Here is a 17,350-nt window from a genome sequence, read left to right on the forward strand (position 1 = left end):
AGAAAGCAGTGCTTGTATAAATCGGTGTGAATGGATGAATGATACATAAATATGTCTGTGCAGGTTCTCAGTCCTCCAGGTCATGGTAGTCTGAGGAGTTTGGGAAGAAAGTGACTGGACTTGTTTCACCTCTGGTCAGAGAAGCTTCTTCAGTTCTAAAACCAAATGGAGAGTCCCAGGTATTTAATCCGTAGTGGGAGTTGTCCCTTCAGTGCGTCATTGACCCACTATTGATCATGGGATGATCTGATATCGTCGTGTTGGTGTTGTTCCTGGAACAACATAGTAAATGTTGTTCCAGGATCAACATTGCAAGTGACCAATCACATTGTTATGACGTTATTCTTTGGCGCGCCAAGCCAGTCGTGCATTTATGAAATTCCAATGTTGCAAGGACAATATCAATTCTGCTCAGCGTTTATTAAAGGGTTAGGGTCAGGGTCCGTTGATCGGCGGATAAAGGTGGTTTCTCGCAGCTTAAGTACAGTTTTTTGTTTTACGCGGTTTTTCCCGAAGTCGCAAAAGTATGACGTCACAACATTCTGATTGGTCACTTGCAATGTTGATCCTGGAACAACTTTTACTATGTTGATCTGGGAACAACACCAACATGACGATATCAGATCGTGCATTGATCATGTGCCCAACCACGTGAGCCAAAGTCTGAAAAAGGGTGTGAGTCATTATCAGCAGAGGTTTCGGGTAAAACCATTGTGTGACCTTGCCCAACCCTTTCAAGTGATCCTTTGAGATCATCTGACGCAAGATGTGAAGCGGGTGTTGAGGTGCCTGGGAAGGGATCTCAAAACTGCACTGTAGGTGGCAGACAGTTGGAGTTGTAACCCACTGCCTCTGTTCAAAGATGGTGGTTTACAGCGGATATAGATGGCTTCTCTTACTCCTCTTTCAAACCATCTGTCTTCTCTGTCCAAAATATGAACTTTGGCATACTCCAAAGAGTGACCTTTGACCTTTAGATGCAGACGCACAGCTGAATCTTGTCATGTCCAGGTGGCTCTTCCATGTTGTGCCTTGTGTTTATGGAGTGGCTGTTTGGTTTCTCCAGTGTAGAGGTCTGAGCACTCCTCGCTGCACTGCACTACATATTTAGCTTGTGTTTTAGAGTTTTGTCCTTGGGATGAACCAGTTTTTGTCTGAGGGTGTGGCTGGGTCTGAAGTGTACTGGGATGTCGTGCTTGGAGAAAAATCGCCTATGTCAAAGCATAAAGCGCTTTGAGTTCTCAGTTAGACCAGAAAAGCACTATAGAAGAACCAGTCTGTTTACCATTCATCACATTTTTATCAATGATTTTCTAAAACTTTGATTCTGATGTGAAAGACCGTGTTTGGGTAGGCAGAGCCAGCCATAGTTATTATCTGCTTGGCTTCAGTTTTCAAAGAGTTGGTGAAAAAGGGAAGGCAAGATAAAGCAATGTAAGCATGGACAGTTCACCATTTACCATGCATTTAACATCTAAACTTCACCTTGTTCTCAGCATGGCAGTTTTATAGCTGTCAGTTATATGTTTTAAAGAACATACTGAAGAAACTATTTAGAAAAATGATAACAATTCTGGCGCAGGTCTTTGCACCTGACAGAGCCTCATTTAGCCATGTTTGCAGCCAGTGCAACATAATGTCCCTGCAGTGCATTGCGCCACGGCTGCTGTGTGCGTCAGAGCGGGGCCTGGCATTTGCATCTTCGTTCGGCGTCAAGGTAGCAAACACTTTTATTGTTGACTATCTCAAAGGTAAATAATGCAGCACAAATTGTTGTCCACTCAATCCTTTGATGTTGGTCGATACAAAATCAGACAAAAGTTTAAGTCGTGACCAAAATCCAACCTTAGCCCAGCATAATGCTCCTGTGATATTTAAATAATATGATAGCAGGTAAAGCCTGACGCCGTGTACTGAACTACTAGCTGGTACATTTACAAAAAGGATGATAAGCAGTAAACAAACATAGATTTAGCATAGTTTTTTTTGTCTGCCTGTATTTTGAAACAAGAGGCTTGAATGATAACTTAAAGTCTGACTAATGATTGCACTTGTTTCATTAGGATAAGGCTTTACTATCGACGAATGACATTAAGTGACCCGTGTACCCAAAATCCAGGACACCAAATGCAGTTAAGAGTGTGTAAACAAAGCGTGGAGAGTTCTGCCAACAGGAGGGGAAATGTGCTGTGATTTGATGCTCCTGCAGGATGTCCCAATAGAGAAACACTGTGCTCTTAAACGAGCGCCCTGTGGCCCAAAGGCAGGGGATCTTTTGTTTGTGATGTCAAAAAAGCACAAAGAATCAGAACTATTCTTAGCTCTGTTTTTTTTTTTTTTTTACATGTTTCTATTTAGCTTTTTGTGAATCTTTCTAACCTTTGCAGCAATCCTGAATATCTGAAGCCAAACTTCTTAAGTGGCAAATAAAGCAGTTTTGAACTTCTCACCTGAGCCACAACAGCTTCGACAGACTTGAATCTTTTGTAGTAGAGGTAGTCAGCACGAAGGTGGAGGAGGCAGGTGGTCTTTGACTCATCCAGAGTTCTCCTCGCCCGGCTCACTGGTGCCTCCTGTGGATAAAAATGCAAGGACGTGATGCAAAAGAAAAACCGATGGGAGACCGATTTGAAGTTTGTTATTCTCCATAGCAAATATTCAACAGAATGTACTGAAATTACAGATCTGATTCAGGGAGAAAGATGTCATGAAGTGGCAAAAACTGCACATACACGAGTTTAAGAAAATGAAAGCAGATGAAAGTGAGACTTTCTCAAAGTAAATGTTGACACAGAGCTCGTACTCATGACCTAGTGGGAGCGGGGACAGGTAGTGGCAGGAACACAACTTGGATGCTTAAATGGGAAAAACATCTGTTGAGAACATCTCATGACCAAACAGTGGAAGTGATGTCTGACAGGAGGTATGTTGTTAAAAATGGATTCATACTAATGTCCCAACATTCACTGTTGACAATAGACTTTGAGAGCACCACCCACTTGGTCATAGGTTAACAATTTTCCACGTGCCCATGGGGAATATTAGATTAATTGATACAGCAGATGTTTATAACAGCTGTTCTTATCATTTTACAGCCAAGGTCGCCTGTGAGGCGGCCGCTCAGCTCCCTGCTGGTCACCACGCTACCGGCGATGTGATAACAGCCTTCTGGAGTTATAAACAGCAACTTACCCGGTGACTCACGAGGCCCAATAAAAGTGAATGAATGGTCAGTTATAAAAGATGAATCAGACACACGAGTGAATTTCTTCCAAAAACAGTTATAGGATTGGCTATAAATAAAGATTACAAAGGAGGAAAGAGGAGGAAAGTGGATACAGTAGATTCTTCATTCAGTTTATGTCTGGATGATCATACCTGACTGGATCTGAGGTTTTGGGCGAAGACGTTTAGAGTTTTTGCAGCACAGAATCCATCGGGGGCAGACGTCATGTATGACAGAGCTAGTAACAAACACAGATATTTACAGTCACAAAAATACAGAATCTGCACTGTTCTTCTACCTCGCCTTTAGCCAAATACACAGAAAGTTGCAGATTGCCAAGCCAATGAGTGACGCTTGTCCTTGAGCACGTTTATTCACGTTGCTTTCTCTTCAGTCATGCTAAATAACTGAGCAGAGATCAAAGGCTTGCTCCACCTGCAACTATTCAAATTTACTGGAACAATTTAGAAAGATCAAAATAAACACATGATGTGATGTACTCGTCGGCCACAGTGTGATCTTTGGAAGATATTTGTGCTGACATGATAATGGTAAATAACTTGCTCTGCATGTTTGTTTCTCTAGGGGCAATGATCAGTGAACAAATACTGAATATATGCATGTAAGAACTGGACTGCACAGAAATATTTCCTGCCTGTACTGATTGCTAGAACTAACCCCAACCCTGTACCCCAACCACAACCCTGTGCAATCCTTATTCTCTACTAAATAGTTGCATGAGGTCACAATAAAGACTTTACTCCTCTAATAAGAAAAAATCTATAGCTGTTTCTGGATTTTGCTGGGAAATTTTGAAATTCTCTCTTTTAGACCTGTTCCTGCTGTACTTCATTTTATTTATTTTTAGTCATTTCCAAATGGAAGTTAATATCAGCAATTAGAAAAAAGAGCAACAGAATATTTAAAATATCAAGTGAAAGGCCCTCAAACTGGAAACTTACACGAAAATCAAATCACATGATGCAGATCAGTCATGTGGTTCCACTCTTGAATTTGCTAACGATAGCAAAAGCTGGGGATTGGATCCTTGTTGCACGAGCGACCATTCGTGCAGCAATCATGGGCAGAAGCACCCTCACACAATTTGTAAATAGGCCTGCATTTGGAAACCAGCACACTGGTCTGGAGTGAGAGCAATGGAGCCACATGTGGAAATGATGTTATAACTGCTGCTCTGATTTCATTAAACCATTGTCCATGATTTGCAACACCTCTGGGAAGGCTGTCTCATTCAATCTGATGCAATAATGATGGGTCTGCAGCCACGGGGGGTATTGCTTTTGCATGTTTTGGCGCATCATGTTGCATTGAAAAAGCCGCAGAATTTCACAAAAGTGCAAGAAGTCAAAGGGTGCTCACACTGAAAGAGTACAAGGTTTATAGTCAGGAAACCAGTGCAAATGGAAAGTAATGTAATCCACTCTGCATTAATGTTGACCAAATATTATTGAAATCCACAGTTACAGTAGAGTCACATGACATGATGATAAGTGACTTTAAGGGGTAATGCAAAGTTTGTGTGTGAGAGACACTCAGGCATGAACCTACAGTGAGAGAACACATGATTGGATCACACCATTATACCAAAATCCTTCAGCCAATCAGAACCCCGTAATTCATCCTATACATGGCACAAGTGGGGGTGGGTATAGATGCGGAGGCCTAAATGCTGGGTGTCGACTACCCACAGACTGAATTATTTCCAGACCACATGTCCATGTTCTCTTCCTTAGTCTGTTGAAGAGTCTCACAGCAGAAGACAAATCTTTGTGTAGTCAAACTTGCAAGCAAATAGTTTCTTCTTTATAATATTTGTTAAGAAATAAACACCTTTTTCCAACTGGAAACCAAAGACAGCAACTAAATGGATTTAATTGGAATGGCCTCTTGTACAGTCAGGGCAAACAGAAAAGGATTTTCCCAGATGAAAAAAAACATCAGTGTCACATTTCAGCCAAGACCCTCATTTCCAACAGATGCTGGAAGCCACTTCTACCGTGAAGAAAAATGTAGATAATCCAATCCAGAGTCAAAGTCTTATTCCAGCTTTTTAGTGTAACAGTTACATTATTTACACACAAAACAAAAATTACAATCCTGCCACACAATCACAGAACAGTTAAATCTTTAATGGATGCTCTTCCTGTGCATAAATTGTTGCATTGTGGTGAAGAGATTTGGGTTGTTTGGGAGCAGGTCCAGAACAGGCACTGAGGATGGAAATGAATAAAATATGTGCGCATAGGAGAGCTCCGTTTTTGGCCTAAAGTTACTGTTTTAGGGGCCAGATGAGCTTGTTGGACCCCCCTTCTATTTTCTGGGGGGCTGGAGCCTATCCCAGCTGTACACAGTGGGCAGGTCGTTTGTCCTTCCCGGGCCCATGTTGGACATTAGATCTCTCTTTCTTTTATCCCATAGCCTCTGTCTCTTATTGTACTTGCTTTCATTGTTGTCAAAATATTAATTTAACAAAAGTATAAGTGTCACAAGCATCATCTGTGATACAGTAGTATCAGATAAACTGTTTCCAGGGGGTGAACATTACTCATGAACACATGGTCGTTGCCCAAATTAGATCTTTGATCTAACAGTTATTCAGTGGAGTCACAGTTTGCCCGATGATGTCATTTGCACACTAACTGGGAAGTTGCTTGGTGATCCTACTTCAGATATTTCTCATCAACCCACGTCTTCTCTATTTATGCAATTTATGAAACTTAAATACAGCTAAAGGTACTTCCCACTATGAATGACACTTGCTGAGTATTTGTTTGAAATAATGTAAGAACATTTTGATGCATCTTCAGCCATTTTCACAAATGCACTGAACCTTTCTGAATTAATCAAGACTGAAGTGTCTAGCCACGTTGGAACAGATTAAATGGTATTAAAACAGCAAAATGCAAAGTCTGTGTGGGGTCCTGTTGTGCAGATTTACCCAATGTGAGACTTGCCTCCTGGAAACTCGGATTAGGAAGCACCCTCACCTGGATTTTAAGCAGTGAGAACAAAGCTCAGACAAAATACCTCCCTTTGTGTGCTACATGCCAAAAAGGACAACTATCATTTTCAAGAGCTAAGAACTCTTACATTTTCCATCCAGAGCATCACCTGCATGCAACAACTGAAGCGACTTTAGCACCGACTCAAATGTTTAATGACTTTCTTGTATTGCTGGAATATCAGGAGTTCAGCCGGGGTGAGAGTTATTTCTCAAATTCTCCAAGCTTGCATGTAATAGATCAGTAAATACAAAAAAGTAGATGTTTGAAGGTCCATTTATGTCATTGTAAGATTACAAAATGTAAAATAAATCCTCAGTAGATGTTCTGAAGAGGATATATATTGTGGGCAACGACTACTTCCTGATTGTAAAGGCACTTTCAGTTTGAGCAATTACGGACCCAGCAGTTAAACATTAAAAGTTCTAATAAATGTGGATATGTATTACTTTTCATTTAACCAAAAGGAATTTGAGGTTAATAATTACCCATCATTCCTAGGCTACTCCCTAGCAGTAGGAAGTAACTGCAAGTAACTCCCTATGCACGATCTCAGGGGCAATGAGTACACATTCCCTGAAACACTGTATGTACTTCCAAAGTACTTAAGATGTCTTAGATGGCTAAAAAGATTCATAATAAATAGAAATGTTAAAAAAGTGAATTCTCATAATCACAATGGAAAGTCAATGATATGTTTAGGTAAACTTAAAAGATATATAAAAATGTAAAACTAAAAAATTTCCTTCCTTTTTGGTATTGTTAATTTGTTACACTGATACAGTGGGGCAAAAAAGTATTTAGTCAGCCACCGATTGTGCAAGTTCCCCCACTTAAAATGATGACAGAGGTCAGTAATTTGCACCAGAGGTACACTTCAACTGTGAGAGACAGAATGTGAAAAAAAAATCCATGAATCCACATGGTAGGATTTGTAAAGAATTTATTCGTAAATTAGGGTGGAAAATAAGTATTTGGTCACCTCAAACAAGGAAAATCTCTGGCTCTCACAGACCTGTAACGTCTTCTGTAAGAAGCTTTTCTGTCCCCCACTCGTTACCTGTATGAATGGCACCTGTTTGAACTCATCATCTGTATAAAAGACACCTGTCCACAGCCTCAAACAGTCAGACTCCAAACTCCGCCATGGCCAAGACCAAAGAGCTTTCGAAGGACACCAGGAAAAGTATTGTAGACCTGCACCAGACTGGGAAGAGTGAATCTACAATAGGCAAGCAGCTTGGTGTGAAAAAATCAACTGTGGGAGCAATCATCAGAAAATGGAAGACATACAAGACCACTGATAATCTCCCTCGATCTGGGGCTCCACGCAAGATCTCATCCTGTGGGGTCAAAATGATCATGAGAACGGTGAGCAAAGATCCCAGAACCACACGGGGGACCTGGTGAATGACCTGCAGAGAGCTGGGACCAAAGTAACAAAGGTCACCATCAGTAACACACTACAACGGCAGGGAATCAAATCCCGCAGTGCCAGACGTGTTCCGCTGCTGAAGCCAGTGCATGTCCAGGCCCGTCTGAAGTTTGCCAGAGAGCACATGGATGATACAGCAGAGGATTGGGAGAATGTCATGTGGTCAGATGAAACCAAAGTAGAACTTTTTGGTATAAACTCAACTCGTCGTGTTTGGAGGAAGAAGAATACTGAGTTACATCCCAAGAACACCATACCTACTGTGAAGCATGGGGGTGGAAACATCATGCTATGGGGCTGTTTTTCTGCCAAGGGGACAGGACGACTGATCCGTGTTAAGGACAGAATGAATGGGGCCATGTATCGTGAGATTTTGAGCCAAAACCTCCTTCCATCAGTGAGAACTTTGAAGATGAAACGCGGCTGGGTCTTCCAACATGACAATGATCCAAAACACACCGCCCGGGCAACAAAGGAGTGGCTCCGTAAGAAGCATTTGAAAGTCCTGGAGTGGCCTAGCCAGTCTCCAGACCGCAACCCCATAGAAAATCTGTGGCGGGAGTTGAAAGTCCATGTTGCTCGGCGACAGCCCCAAAACATCACTGCTCTCGAGAAGATCTGCATGGAGGAATGGGCCAAAATACCAGCTACTGTGTGTGCAAACCTGGTAAAGACCTATAGTAAACGTTTGACCTCTGTTATTGCCAACAAAGGTTATGTTACAAAGTATTGAGTTGTATTTTTGTTATTGACCAAATACTTATTTTCCACCCTGATTTACGAATAAATTCTTTACAAATCCTACCATGTGGATTCATGGATTTTTTTTTCACATTCTGTCTCTCACAGTTGAAGTGTACCTCTGGTGCAAATTACTGACCTCTGTCATCATTTTAGGTGGGGGAACTTGCACAATCGGTGGCTGACTAAATACTTTTTTGCCCCACTGTAGTTATAAACTGCATTTTTGCAACATAATTGTTTTTTTTACACATCTAGGGGGCAACCAGCTTCCTCTATCTTTATTTATGCAGCCCTGAAATTAAACAAATTTGTTTCTTATTGCCTTTTTGATAGTATTTACATACATAACTTAGTGTTTAGTACGTGGGTATGTCCCTAAGATATGTCTATGCATTTTAACTTTTTTGCATGTAGTTTAATGACCTTTAATGGTATGATTGCATTAGCCAAAACAGATACTGATAATTTGAGTTTTTATTCAAATTTTTAAATGACCAGGACAATACTGACCATCATCTATGGGTGGAAGACTAGCTGAAGGGTTCCCACAGTGCAGACAAAATGACTTGGCACATTGTTCATATGTTCCTTAATGTTACCACACTGCACTATGATGATTTGCTGCAATATGTCCGCTCCTGGCTTGACCTGTCCCCCAGATCTGAAACATGTTATGGCATCAGGGACTGAAAGTTCCTCATGCGTCCCTTGTTGCCTCCACACGACACCCACGGGAAGTGGAAATATACACAAGAGCAGACGCATTATGTCACCCATCTCGTGGTCTAATTTACCACTTTGTTTAGAAGCATTGATTGTTTATTTATCATCTGCAAAATCTTTCACAGCTTCCTGCAGATATGCTGGCCTTGTGAATGAAAGAGCAGGATGTTAACAGCTGCGATGCTATCGCATGCAAAGTTTGGATACAGCTTTGAAAGACGCTGAAGGAACGGCAGGAGGATTAGGGAGGAAAGGCAGCCGCGGAGTCTGTGCAGACTTCTGGAGAAACGGTGGGGGGAGACGGGGTTTCTTGCACAATGTGAATTATGTTTCCAGTAAAAAGCTTTCTTGGAAAAATTCAGATACTATTGCAAATGTGCACCTTCAGCAAGGGAATCACACTTTGGCATCCACATTGATTCATATACTCTTTGACGGTTGTCTGATGTACCCCATCTGGATAGATCATATGATCCTTAGCCAAACCCAAATTCATCTTAATCTTTTGTTGTAGAAATTGTCTCCAAAGCCCTCAAACCCTGAAGAAGTCGCCACATATTGCCTTTCTTTCTTCTTCTCCTTATTTTAGAAACCTACCTCCTTCTCTCACTCCTCTTCCTCCTGATTTAGGCCCAAGCCTCACCCACCCCTCCTGTTTCAAGAGTCACACCATCTTCGGTTTATCTTTTCTTTGGCCAGTGCCCAGGCAGTGAGGGCCCCTACACCCCCTCTTAAAGGGCTTTTCTGTTACATTATAAGGTCCCCGGGTACTACACTGACCTGTAGTAACATTAGTTTGAGAACTACAGGCTGCAGATACTACACAAGCGAGGAGCACTGAGGATGAAAAATAGTGGGAAAGACGTGTTGCTGTAAAACTGCCAAAAGGGCCATTAATCAAGCTATTGATATGTTTATGCCAAAGACCAGGAAATTCAGGTCATGGTGTATCATTTGGATTGCAAATGCACAAATATCCTGCACAGTGAGCATTACTGGGACCCTTACTCCAGAGGCACTAGAAGTTTGAGTGCAGGACAACCTTTTCATTGAAGTCGAAGCAGTCTTACCCATGTCGTCCTCACGGTAGATTATCGAGTGGTGGTCTGCTGGACTGCTGGTGTATCTGTCAGATGGCTCTATGTGATAAGTCCCATTTTCTGTATGGATAGTTCCCTCAAACTGTCCCTGTAACACAGAGCCATGGCAGGCGGAGGCAGGTTCACCTGCATGACCAGGGCAGGAGAGACGGGGATTAGAGAGACGTGAGATTACATATGATACTGACAGAAACCTGAATACAGGAGGCAGCAACTGCACACACAAGGTGAGGTATGGGGTAAGAGAGAAATCAGCCTTTTGCAGCTCAGATTACTTTTTAAAATCTTTTTATATATTTTGCATATTCTGTTGTATTTCTTTTGTTGTACATTGCGTAGTTCTTCATAATGGTTTCTAAATTATAATTCACTTTATTTATCTATTCTGTTTGGCATCTGTGGACAGCAAAGAAAGAATTTCATTGTACAGGGAAATCTGTTTCTTTCCATTGCATATGAAAATAAACCTTGAAACCTGAGACTTGAATGAGGACTTTTGAAATTCTTCAGAGGATCTTTTATCCTTGTGCCCAGCACGGTTTATTTTGGCCTAATCAATGTGGAGCTATTACTAAAGATGTTTCTTCAGGTGGAACTTTCCAGATCAAGCCGAGGTTAAATTCTGATTGTAGTGAAATTGGTTAAATAGATTTTTCCTTTTTCTTTTTTTGCAAATGTAGACAAATTGTTTGGAGTCCCACAGGATGACAGGATATCTCTCTGATACCAACCTTCTAGTATTCCTGAGTAGATGTGGAAAAGATCAACATACGTTGAATCATTTTCACTGACCAGTGTAAAGTCTTTGGAAAATACTGCACTGTTTTGCCTCAAAAGCAGGTGGAAAGTCCTGAAGGGAAGAAAAACACAAACAGCTTACAGATGTGGTCAAAGCTTTGTAGTGTTGTGGGAAGTATGCAGATCTATAATCTCCTGAGATATATGGACTAATGAGTGACTAATGTCTGACATGTGTTACAGGTTTAGGAGCAACAACAAAGAGTTTGCACAATCAGGTATTTCCTAATAGTTTAACCAAAGAGTTGCATATAGACAGACATTTTCAACCAGTCGCTCAGACGGAAATATGAATTTACCTGTGAAAAGCAGTAAAATTCAAATGCAGTGTATAGTCCTGAGATTGTGTGGCTCTCTTGGCTCTCAAGTGCCTCCTGTGAAGATCTTCCCTGTCGTAAGACAAGCCCTCGTAATACTTTATGTAAGGACTGATGCTACTCACGGCACCTGTTGGAAAGGAAGATGTTCCTATTACTGAGGAAAAGCAACATTTTGAAAGTATTTTTGTTTCTAATTTTCAGGTAACTCTGATTTTAACAGCTTGTGACTGCAATTCTCTATGGCTGGATATCAGCATCTGAGCCAAATCCTGATTGATAGTGATCTATTCCTGCCTTATCCGCACTTGTAGTTGATTACAGTTTGTGGGCATCTGCTTGATGCAGGAACAGTTTGGTGATAATCTGTACCGTTTTCAAAATGATAGAGCACCATTTCACAAAGCAAAAGTGATAACTAAAGGCTTACAATAAATCAAATTAACATTATGTTCCTATTGCTGAGAAGTTCCAGTCACCTGTTTCAACTTATCTAATTAGTGGTCGTAGTGGGGTCTCAAGTCTGTTGCAAGGCCAACACAGAGACAGACAACCATTCGCACCTACAGGCAATTTAGGATAACTAATTAAACCGCATGTATTTGGACTGTGGGAAAAAGCCAGAGTAAGAGAGAATCCACACAGAAAAGTCTTACCCAGATGGTGTATTTGAACCCCAAACCTTCTTGTTGTAAGGCACCAATGCTATAAGCACAACGCCACCATGCTAGCCAACTGAGAAGCTCACTAAACCTTATCCGACTGAGAACCTTTGGTCGGTCCTTATAAAGCAGGGGATCAAACGGAAACACTTGACCAGCTTCAAGCACTGATAAGGCAGGAATAGTATGCCATAAATAAAGATAACAGTCCAGAAGCTGATATCACATTGTGGTTCGAAATATAATAGAAACATGTTCAAAAAGATCAGATGAACAAAATCTGAAGGTCCCGAATTTGCACCACTGCCAAAGCTTGGTCATGACTGTAAGCAGCCTTTACAGAGTGATTTGTACTTGGCACACTACACCACAAAGTCAATCTTGATGCAGATGACATAATCTTAAAAAATCCTTGTTTATTACAGGAAACATATTCGGTTTTTTAAACACAATCTTTACTCTGTTTTGTTTTCCAGCAAGTTGTGTTTGCAGCTGTTGGAGGTTAAACAGCAGGGGAGTTGTTTTGGAGTTGAGCCTTGTTATCTAGGGCCATTCTAAGATGCTAAGGTTTTGAAATAAATGTTGCTGTGCTTTATTAATGTAAACCTAAACCAGAAATGTGATTGTTACTAAGTGTCAACATTCACTCTCTCAGTAAGCAATGGTTTGTAAAAAGTTACTTTAAAATTAGACATGAATCCAAGTCTGCTATTCATTCTATTAGTAGCTTTATAGTGCAGTGGTTTACACATGGGCATAGCAAGAAAAACATCCACAGTTCAATGACAAATAGATACATATTCCTTGGAGGATGTGCCAGGAAGCATCTGGTGTAAAAATTTGCTAAATCAGATATGTGGGGCTCCCCCTCTTGAATGAGAGCATCAAAAGTAGCTGCTTCTAAATTCTCAAAAATATCTTTATTCTTTTTGGAAGATTTTTTAATTAGTTTCATTGTTAAAGCAAAGAAATATTAAACATTTTGAATATACATAACTTGTTGGACTTCAACATGACTTCCGATCAAGATTATAATGACACAAACTTTGCTAAGCACATTCATGCTCCAAGGGGAAAAAATAAATCCAGCAATAAACCCAAATTTATCCTAAATAATCTTTCCAGACAATATCCTCTTGGCACAATCACAACAATTTTAACTGTCTGTCTGCCTAAACCTAATCTGCCATCTACTGAGTGTTTTCTGGCTAACTGCAGAAACCCTTGAGGGAAGAAAATTATAATTCCCTGTAGCTTGCAGCCATTTTTTGTTGCCCATCATGAGTGACTCCCGCATAAATACACTATAATGCACTCCAATAAGCAAGACTAAGTGAGCAAAACATTTTTCTCCACTGCTGATAACACTTTGCAAGAGCACACTTCTGTACAGCATTCCTGAGGGGACAGGTTGAGACATGTCTCGCCCAGGACAGACCAGTCCACCAAAACACAGCCATTTCATACACACACAGACACTCAGGCAGACTGACGCTCACATAGGCACATGTGACTACAAACAGCCCTGCTTATTTTAGGTGCAGTCCTAAGACCTCTTATTCAGACAGTATTTAGAATCTACCTGTAATCCATTCATGGCAGCCCACAAGCAAAAGCAGCAAACAGCAGTGTTGGACCCCCATCGTCTCCTTATTGGGGCGCTCTTCTCCTTTCCTCACCTCTCTCTGTCTTTCTCATCTCATTTCTCCTTACCTTTCTCTTCGGCTTATCTCGTACCTGTGGTTTCCCACACTGGAATGTGACTACTTATAAAATTCAAGCCATGACACAGGAAGATATGAACACTGACACACTGGAGAGGCACATTCAGACTTGTTTGCTAACAGATACCTGCGCAGTTGCAGGAAGTTTTTCAAATGAAGTTGTGAGATATGTTTCTCAAATAGTTAGCATAGCGCAGAGATTCTCACTTTTTTTTTCTGGTATGTCCAAAAAATCAGCCCTCACAACCAGCATATTCTGGGGGGGAGATCAATTACTACTAATAAAAAAGGATAAAAGTTGAATTTAAAGGAACTAAAGGTCCTCAAGATGAAATTTCCCCAGAGTTAGAGAGCTCCTGGTGGGCAAGATTAAATGTGACAGAATCAAAAGTCATAGAACTGCTGTGAAAAAAGTATTCGCCCCTTCGCCCTCAGATTTCTTCCTTTTTTAGGTTATTGATCATCAAACTATTTTTTTAGTAGCCAAAATAACCAGATTAAATACAAAATGCATTTTTTAAATGATGATTTCATTTGTTAATGGAAAAAAAAAACCTCACTAAACTTGCCCTGTAAAAGTAATAGCTGCCAAGGGCTGCACGACCAGTTCTTATATTTAGGGGCCAATTACTTCTTCCACATATAGAGACTAGGTTTGGATAGATATATAAATAAAGGAATCAAATTCAAAGAGGCACATTTTCTGATTAAAAGTCAACAGAATAACACAGTAGTTGTTTGGTAAAAGAAAGCATACAAGCTGTAAATAAGTTGCTTGATCATGTTGCAGTTTTTAGTGTTGCAGTGATTCAGAAATGATTCTGAAAAAGGAAGATGTCTCCCACAGGTCTAATTATTGACCCTTGTGTAGAAAAGAAAGTGCTGAAATGGTTCCTTCTCATAATAAATACGAGAAGGAAGTAATCATATGCATGACTAACACTGTGTGAAGGGTATTTTGTGTCCTCATCCTGAGCAAAGAGGTGACAGTTTAAGATTTTAGAACAATAGCAGAACCAGGACATCAGTCGACCTGGAAGTGATGCAAATAAAACAAAGGTTTTACTGCTTAAAATAAAAGCCACCTGTGTCACTTCTGCAACAAGAAAAGCAACATGTTTACAACAGTTTGCCACATAATTAGAGATCTCGGGAATCAGGGATTATGTAATGGTAAAGAAAGCAGTCATAATCAGCGTAGATTGGATGTGGGAAGTGCTACTAAATTAATGTGTGGATATTTATGGCTTAGAGTTGTGCATTTATACAGTCATGGTAAAAACTGTTTAAATGGCTTAATTTTTTTTGTTTCATATCAGAAACTAATAACAATCACCTAGTCCTTAGCAGGTGCTAAAAACCGGTAAATAGTTTTTACATTTTACTTGTGGCATTATCTATTTAACCATAACAAAGCCAAAATGACGAAGCTGTGTGGAAAAACAATAAGTGCACCCTTGCTACTTCCATAGGAATTAAAAGGGAAAATGGGAGTCGGGTCAAAAGCACTTCATTAACTGAACAACAGCAAATCTGAGCATCTCAATAAAAGCAGAGGTTTGCAGTTTCTAAAGAATTTGAAGTCGACATTATACGGTGAGAAGGATTATTCACGCAGCACAGTTAAGGTTTAAGTTGCAACTGTGCAAACCACAAGACTGCTGGAACAATGTCCTTTGTGCAGATGGGGCCAAAATGGTTTGGCCTTAACGCAGACACACAACTCCATGTTGGAGAAAACCAAAACACGGCATATCAACACAAGCGTCTCATACCACCTGTCAACCACGGGGGAGGAAGGGTGATCATTTGAGCTTGTTTTGCAGCTTTGGGATCTGGACACCTGACAAATGTGAGGCCATCTCCCCGACACGTTTTGTTGTTCATCTCAGCTCATATTTACCTGATTTTAAGACCTGCTGAGCACCAGATGTTTGATATTTTGCCGTGATAAGTAAAATCTTAGAATTTTAAGAGGATGTAATATAAGTTTGATCTATTTTTACATTTAGAGCTTTTGTTTTGTTTTGTTGTTTGTTTTTTGTCAAATGTATGTCAGCAGATGTCCTAATTTGCTTTCTTGACAACATAAAATGAACGCAGGTTGGAAGCAACTTTATTTTATTTATTTTCTATATTTAAACAGTTTCAGTCTTAAGTAAATAACAGGTACAAATGATCTGAGAGGTTTTATTGACATATCACATTGTGTTGATGATATTTGCATTGATAAAAACGTCTTACGAGACTTCCTCACATTGTCCCGGAGAAGGATTTCTAGTTATCGACATCCTGGAGCTCTCAGTGGGAACTGGAGCCAAGTGAATCAGACCGGATTAAAATGGTTTCCATATTGTTAGAGTTTAGCAGCCATGTTTGTTATTTTTTTATTTTTTTATGAATCCACAGCAGATTTTATTGCATGTTTAACTTTGATTCCTTTTTGTTCCTGTAAACCTAATTTGCACTCATCCTTCCTGTTTTAATATTTATTGTTTATGAAGGACTAAATCAGTCGGCCCGGTTTTGCGATCATGCAAAGTTGTCCTTATGTTGTGTTCTCATGGTGTAGTAGTAGAAATTTGTCCAGTTAAGTCTTATGCATCAGACCGCTTTATTTTTGAAGTTTTATAGTATGTCTGTGCACACGTGGACACATAAGATCTGCCTTTCTAAGAGACAGTGGGATAACGTCCTCACTTAATACAGCTAATATTGAAATTTACTAATACTGGATGGATGTTTCAGCTGGGTCACATCCAGCCACAGATTTCAAACTTGGCCTGCAGACGGGTTCTTGGCCGGATAAGCTACTACAGATGAACATATTACTATCAGTTTACTCCAACAGGTCTGTTTTTACAGCCTGGTTTAGAGCTTCCCCTCCCCCATCCCTTAATCATTCACCGGCAGGCTTCCCGAAAGGTCTCCAGGGTTCCGGTGATTGGCTGAAAAGGAATCACCCGGATTCGAAGACACACCCACCAGGCTCACACAACTTTGGCCACACACACATATCATCAAGAAGTCTGCTTGTGGTTGTATTATCAATAAAACAAAGTGCAACTAAACACATGCGTGGTGTGTTCATGTGTCCTTTGGGTTGTCAGAGTGAGCTTTTTATTATTTTAAAATGGAAACGGCTTAAATGACATCAAATATAGTGAATAAAAATACAAAATCAGAAGTTGTCTGTTGAAAACAAGCAACTTTTACAGCTCTCGGAGAGGCCCCATAACCTTTATGCTTCCTATCATTACCTTTATGAAGTGTAGAGGTTACTCAAGGATGTTGGCTTTAGACAGAGGGTTAACTCACACACTATCTCAGCGTTTTTCTTATGAAATGTAACCATGACTTAACATTTTATAGCCCAAAGTTTGCTTTATTTGGAACATTTTAAAGCGCTACAATGCCACATTCTTGAAACAAAAGAATTCAGGTTTCAAATCAATCCTTTCCAAAGGTTTCCTGCTCGCATGGATCTCATCACTTGTTGCATATGTCACAAGTATCCTAAAGTTTCTTCTTCTTTTTTTAAGGCCACGCTACTGTAACCGATCCTGTCGGTTTCTCCTTTTTCGAGTTGCAGGAGGTG

The 17,350-nt window shown here is 40.3% G+C and overlaps 1 protein-coding gene across 1 annotated transcript in view; it reads right to left on the minus strand.

The window, feature by feature from the left end:
* Nucleotides 1-13,805, minus strand: part of LOC113015907 (disintegrin and metalloproteinase domain-containing protein 10) — a 33,162-nt gene extending 19,357 nt beyond the window's left edge. The window contains exons 1-6 of the mRNA XM_026158280.2: nucleotides 13,611-13,805; nucleotides 11,349-11,496; nucleotides 10,983-11,101; nucleotides 10,222-10,377; nucleotides 3,379-3,464; nucleotides 2,451-2,573 (exon numbers count right to left, since the gene is read on the minus strand). Of these exons, the coding sequence (XP_026014065.2) occupies nucleotides 2,451-2,573; nucleotides 3,379-3,464; nucleotides 10,222-10,377; nucleotides 10,983-11,101; nucleotides 11,349-11,496; nucleotides 13,611-13,671 (693 nt within the window). The 5' untranslated portion in view covers nucleotides 13,672-13,805. The remainder of the gene's footprint in view (nucleotides 1-2,450; nucleotides 2,574-3,378; nucleotides 3,465-10,221; nucleotides 10,378-10,982; nucleotides 11,102-11,348; nucleotides 11,497-13,610) is intronic.
* Nucleotides 13,806-17,350: the final 3,545 nt, after the last annotated feature.

The sequence above is a fragment of the Astatotilapia calliptera genome, chromosome 23, assembly GCF_964374335.1.
Source record: "Astatotilapia calliptera chromosome 23, fAstCal68.1, whole genome shotgun sequence".
In the NCBI taxonomy this organism is placed as follows: domain Eukaryota; kingdom Metazoa; phylum Chordata; class Actinopteri; order Cichliformes; family Cichlidae; genus Astatotilapia; species Astatotilapia calliptera.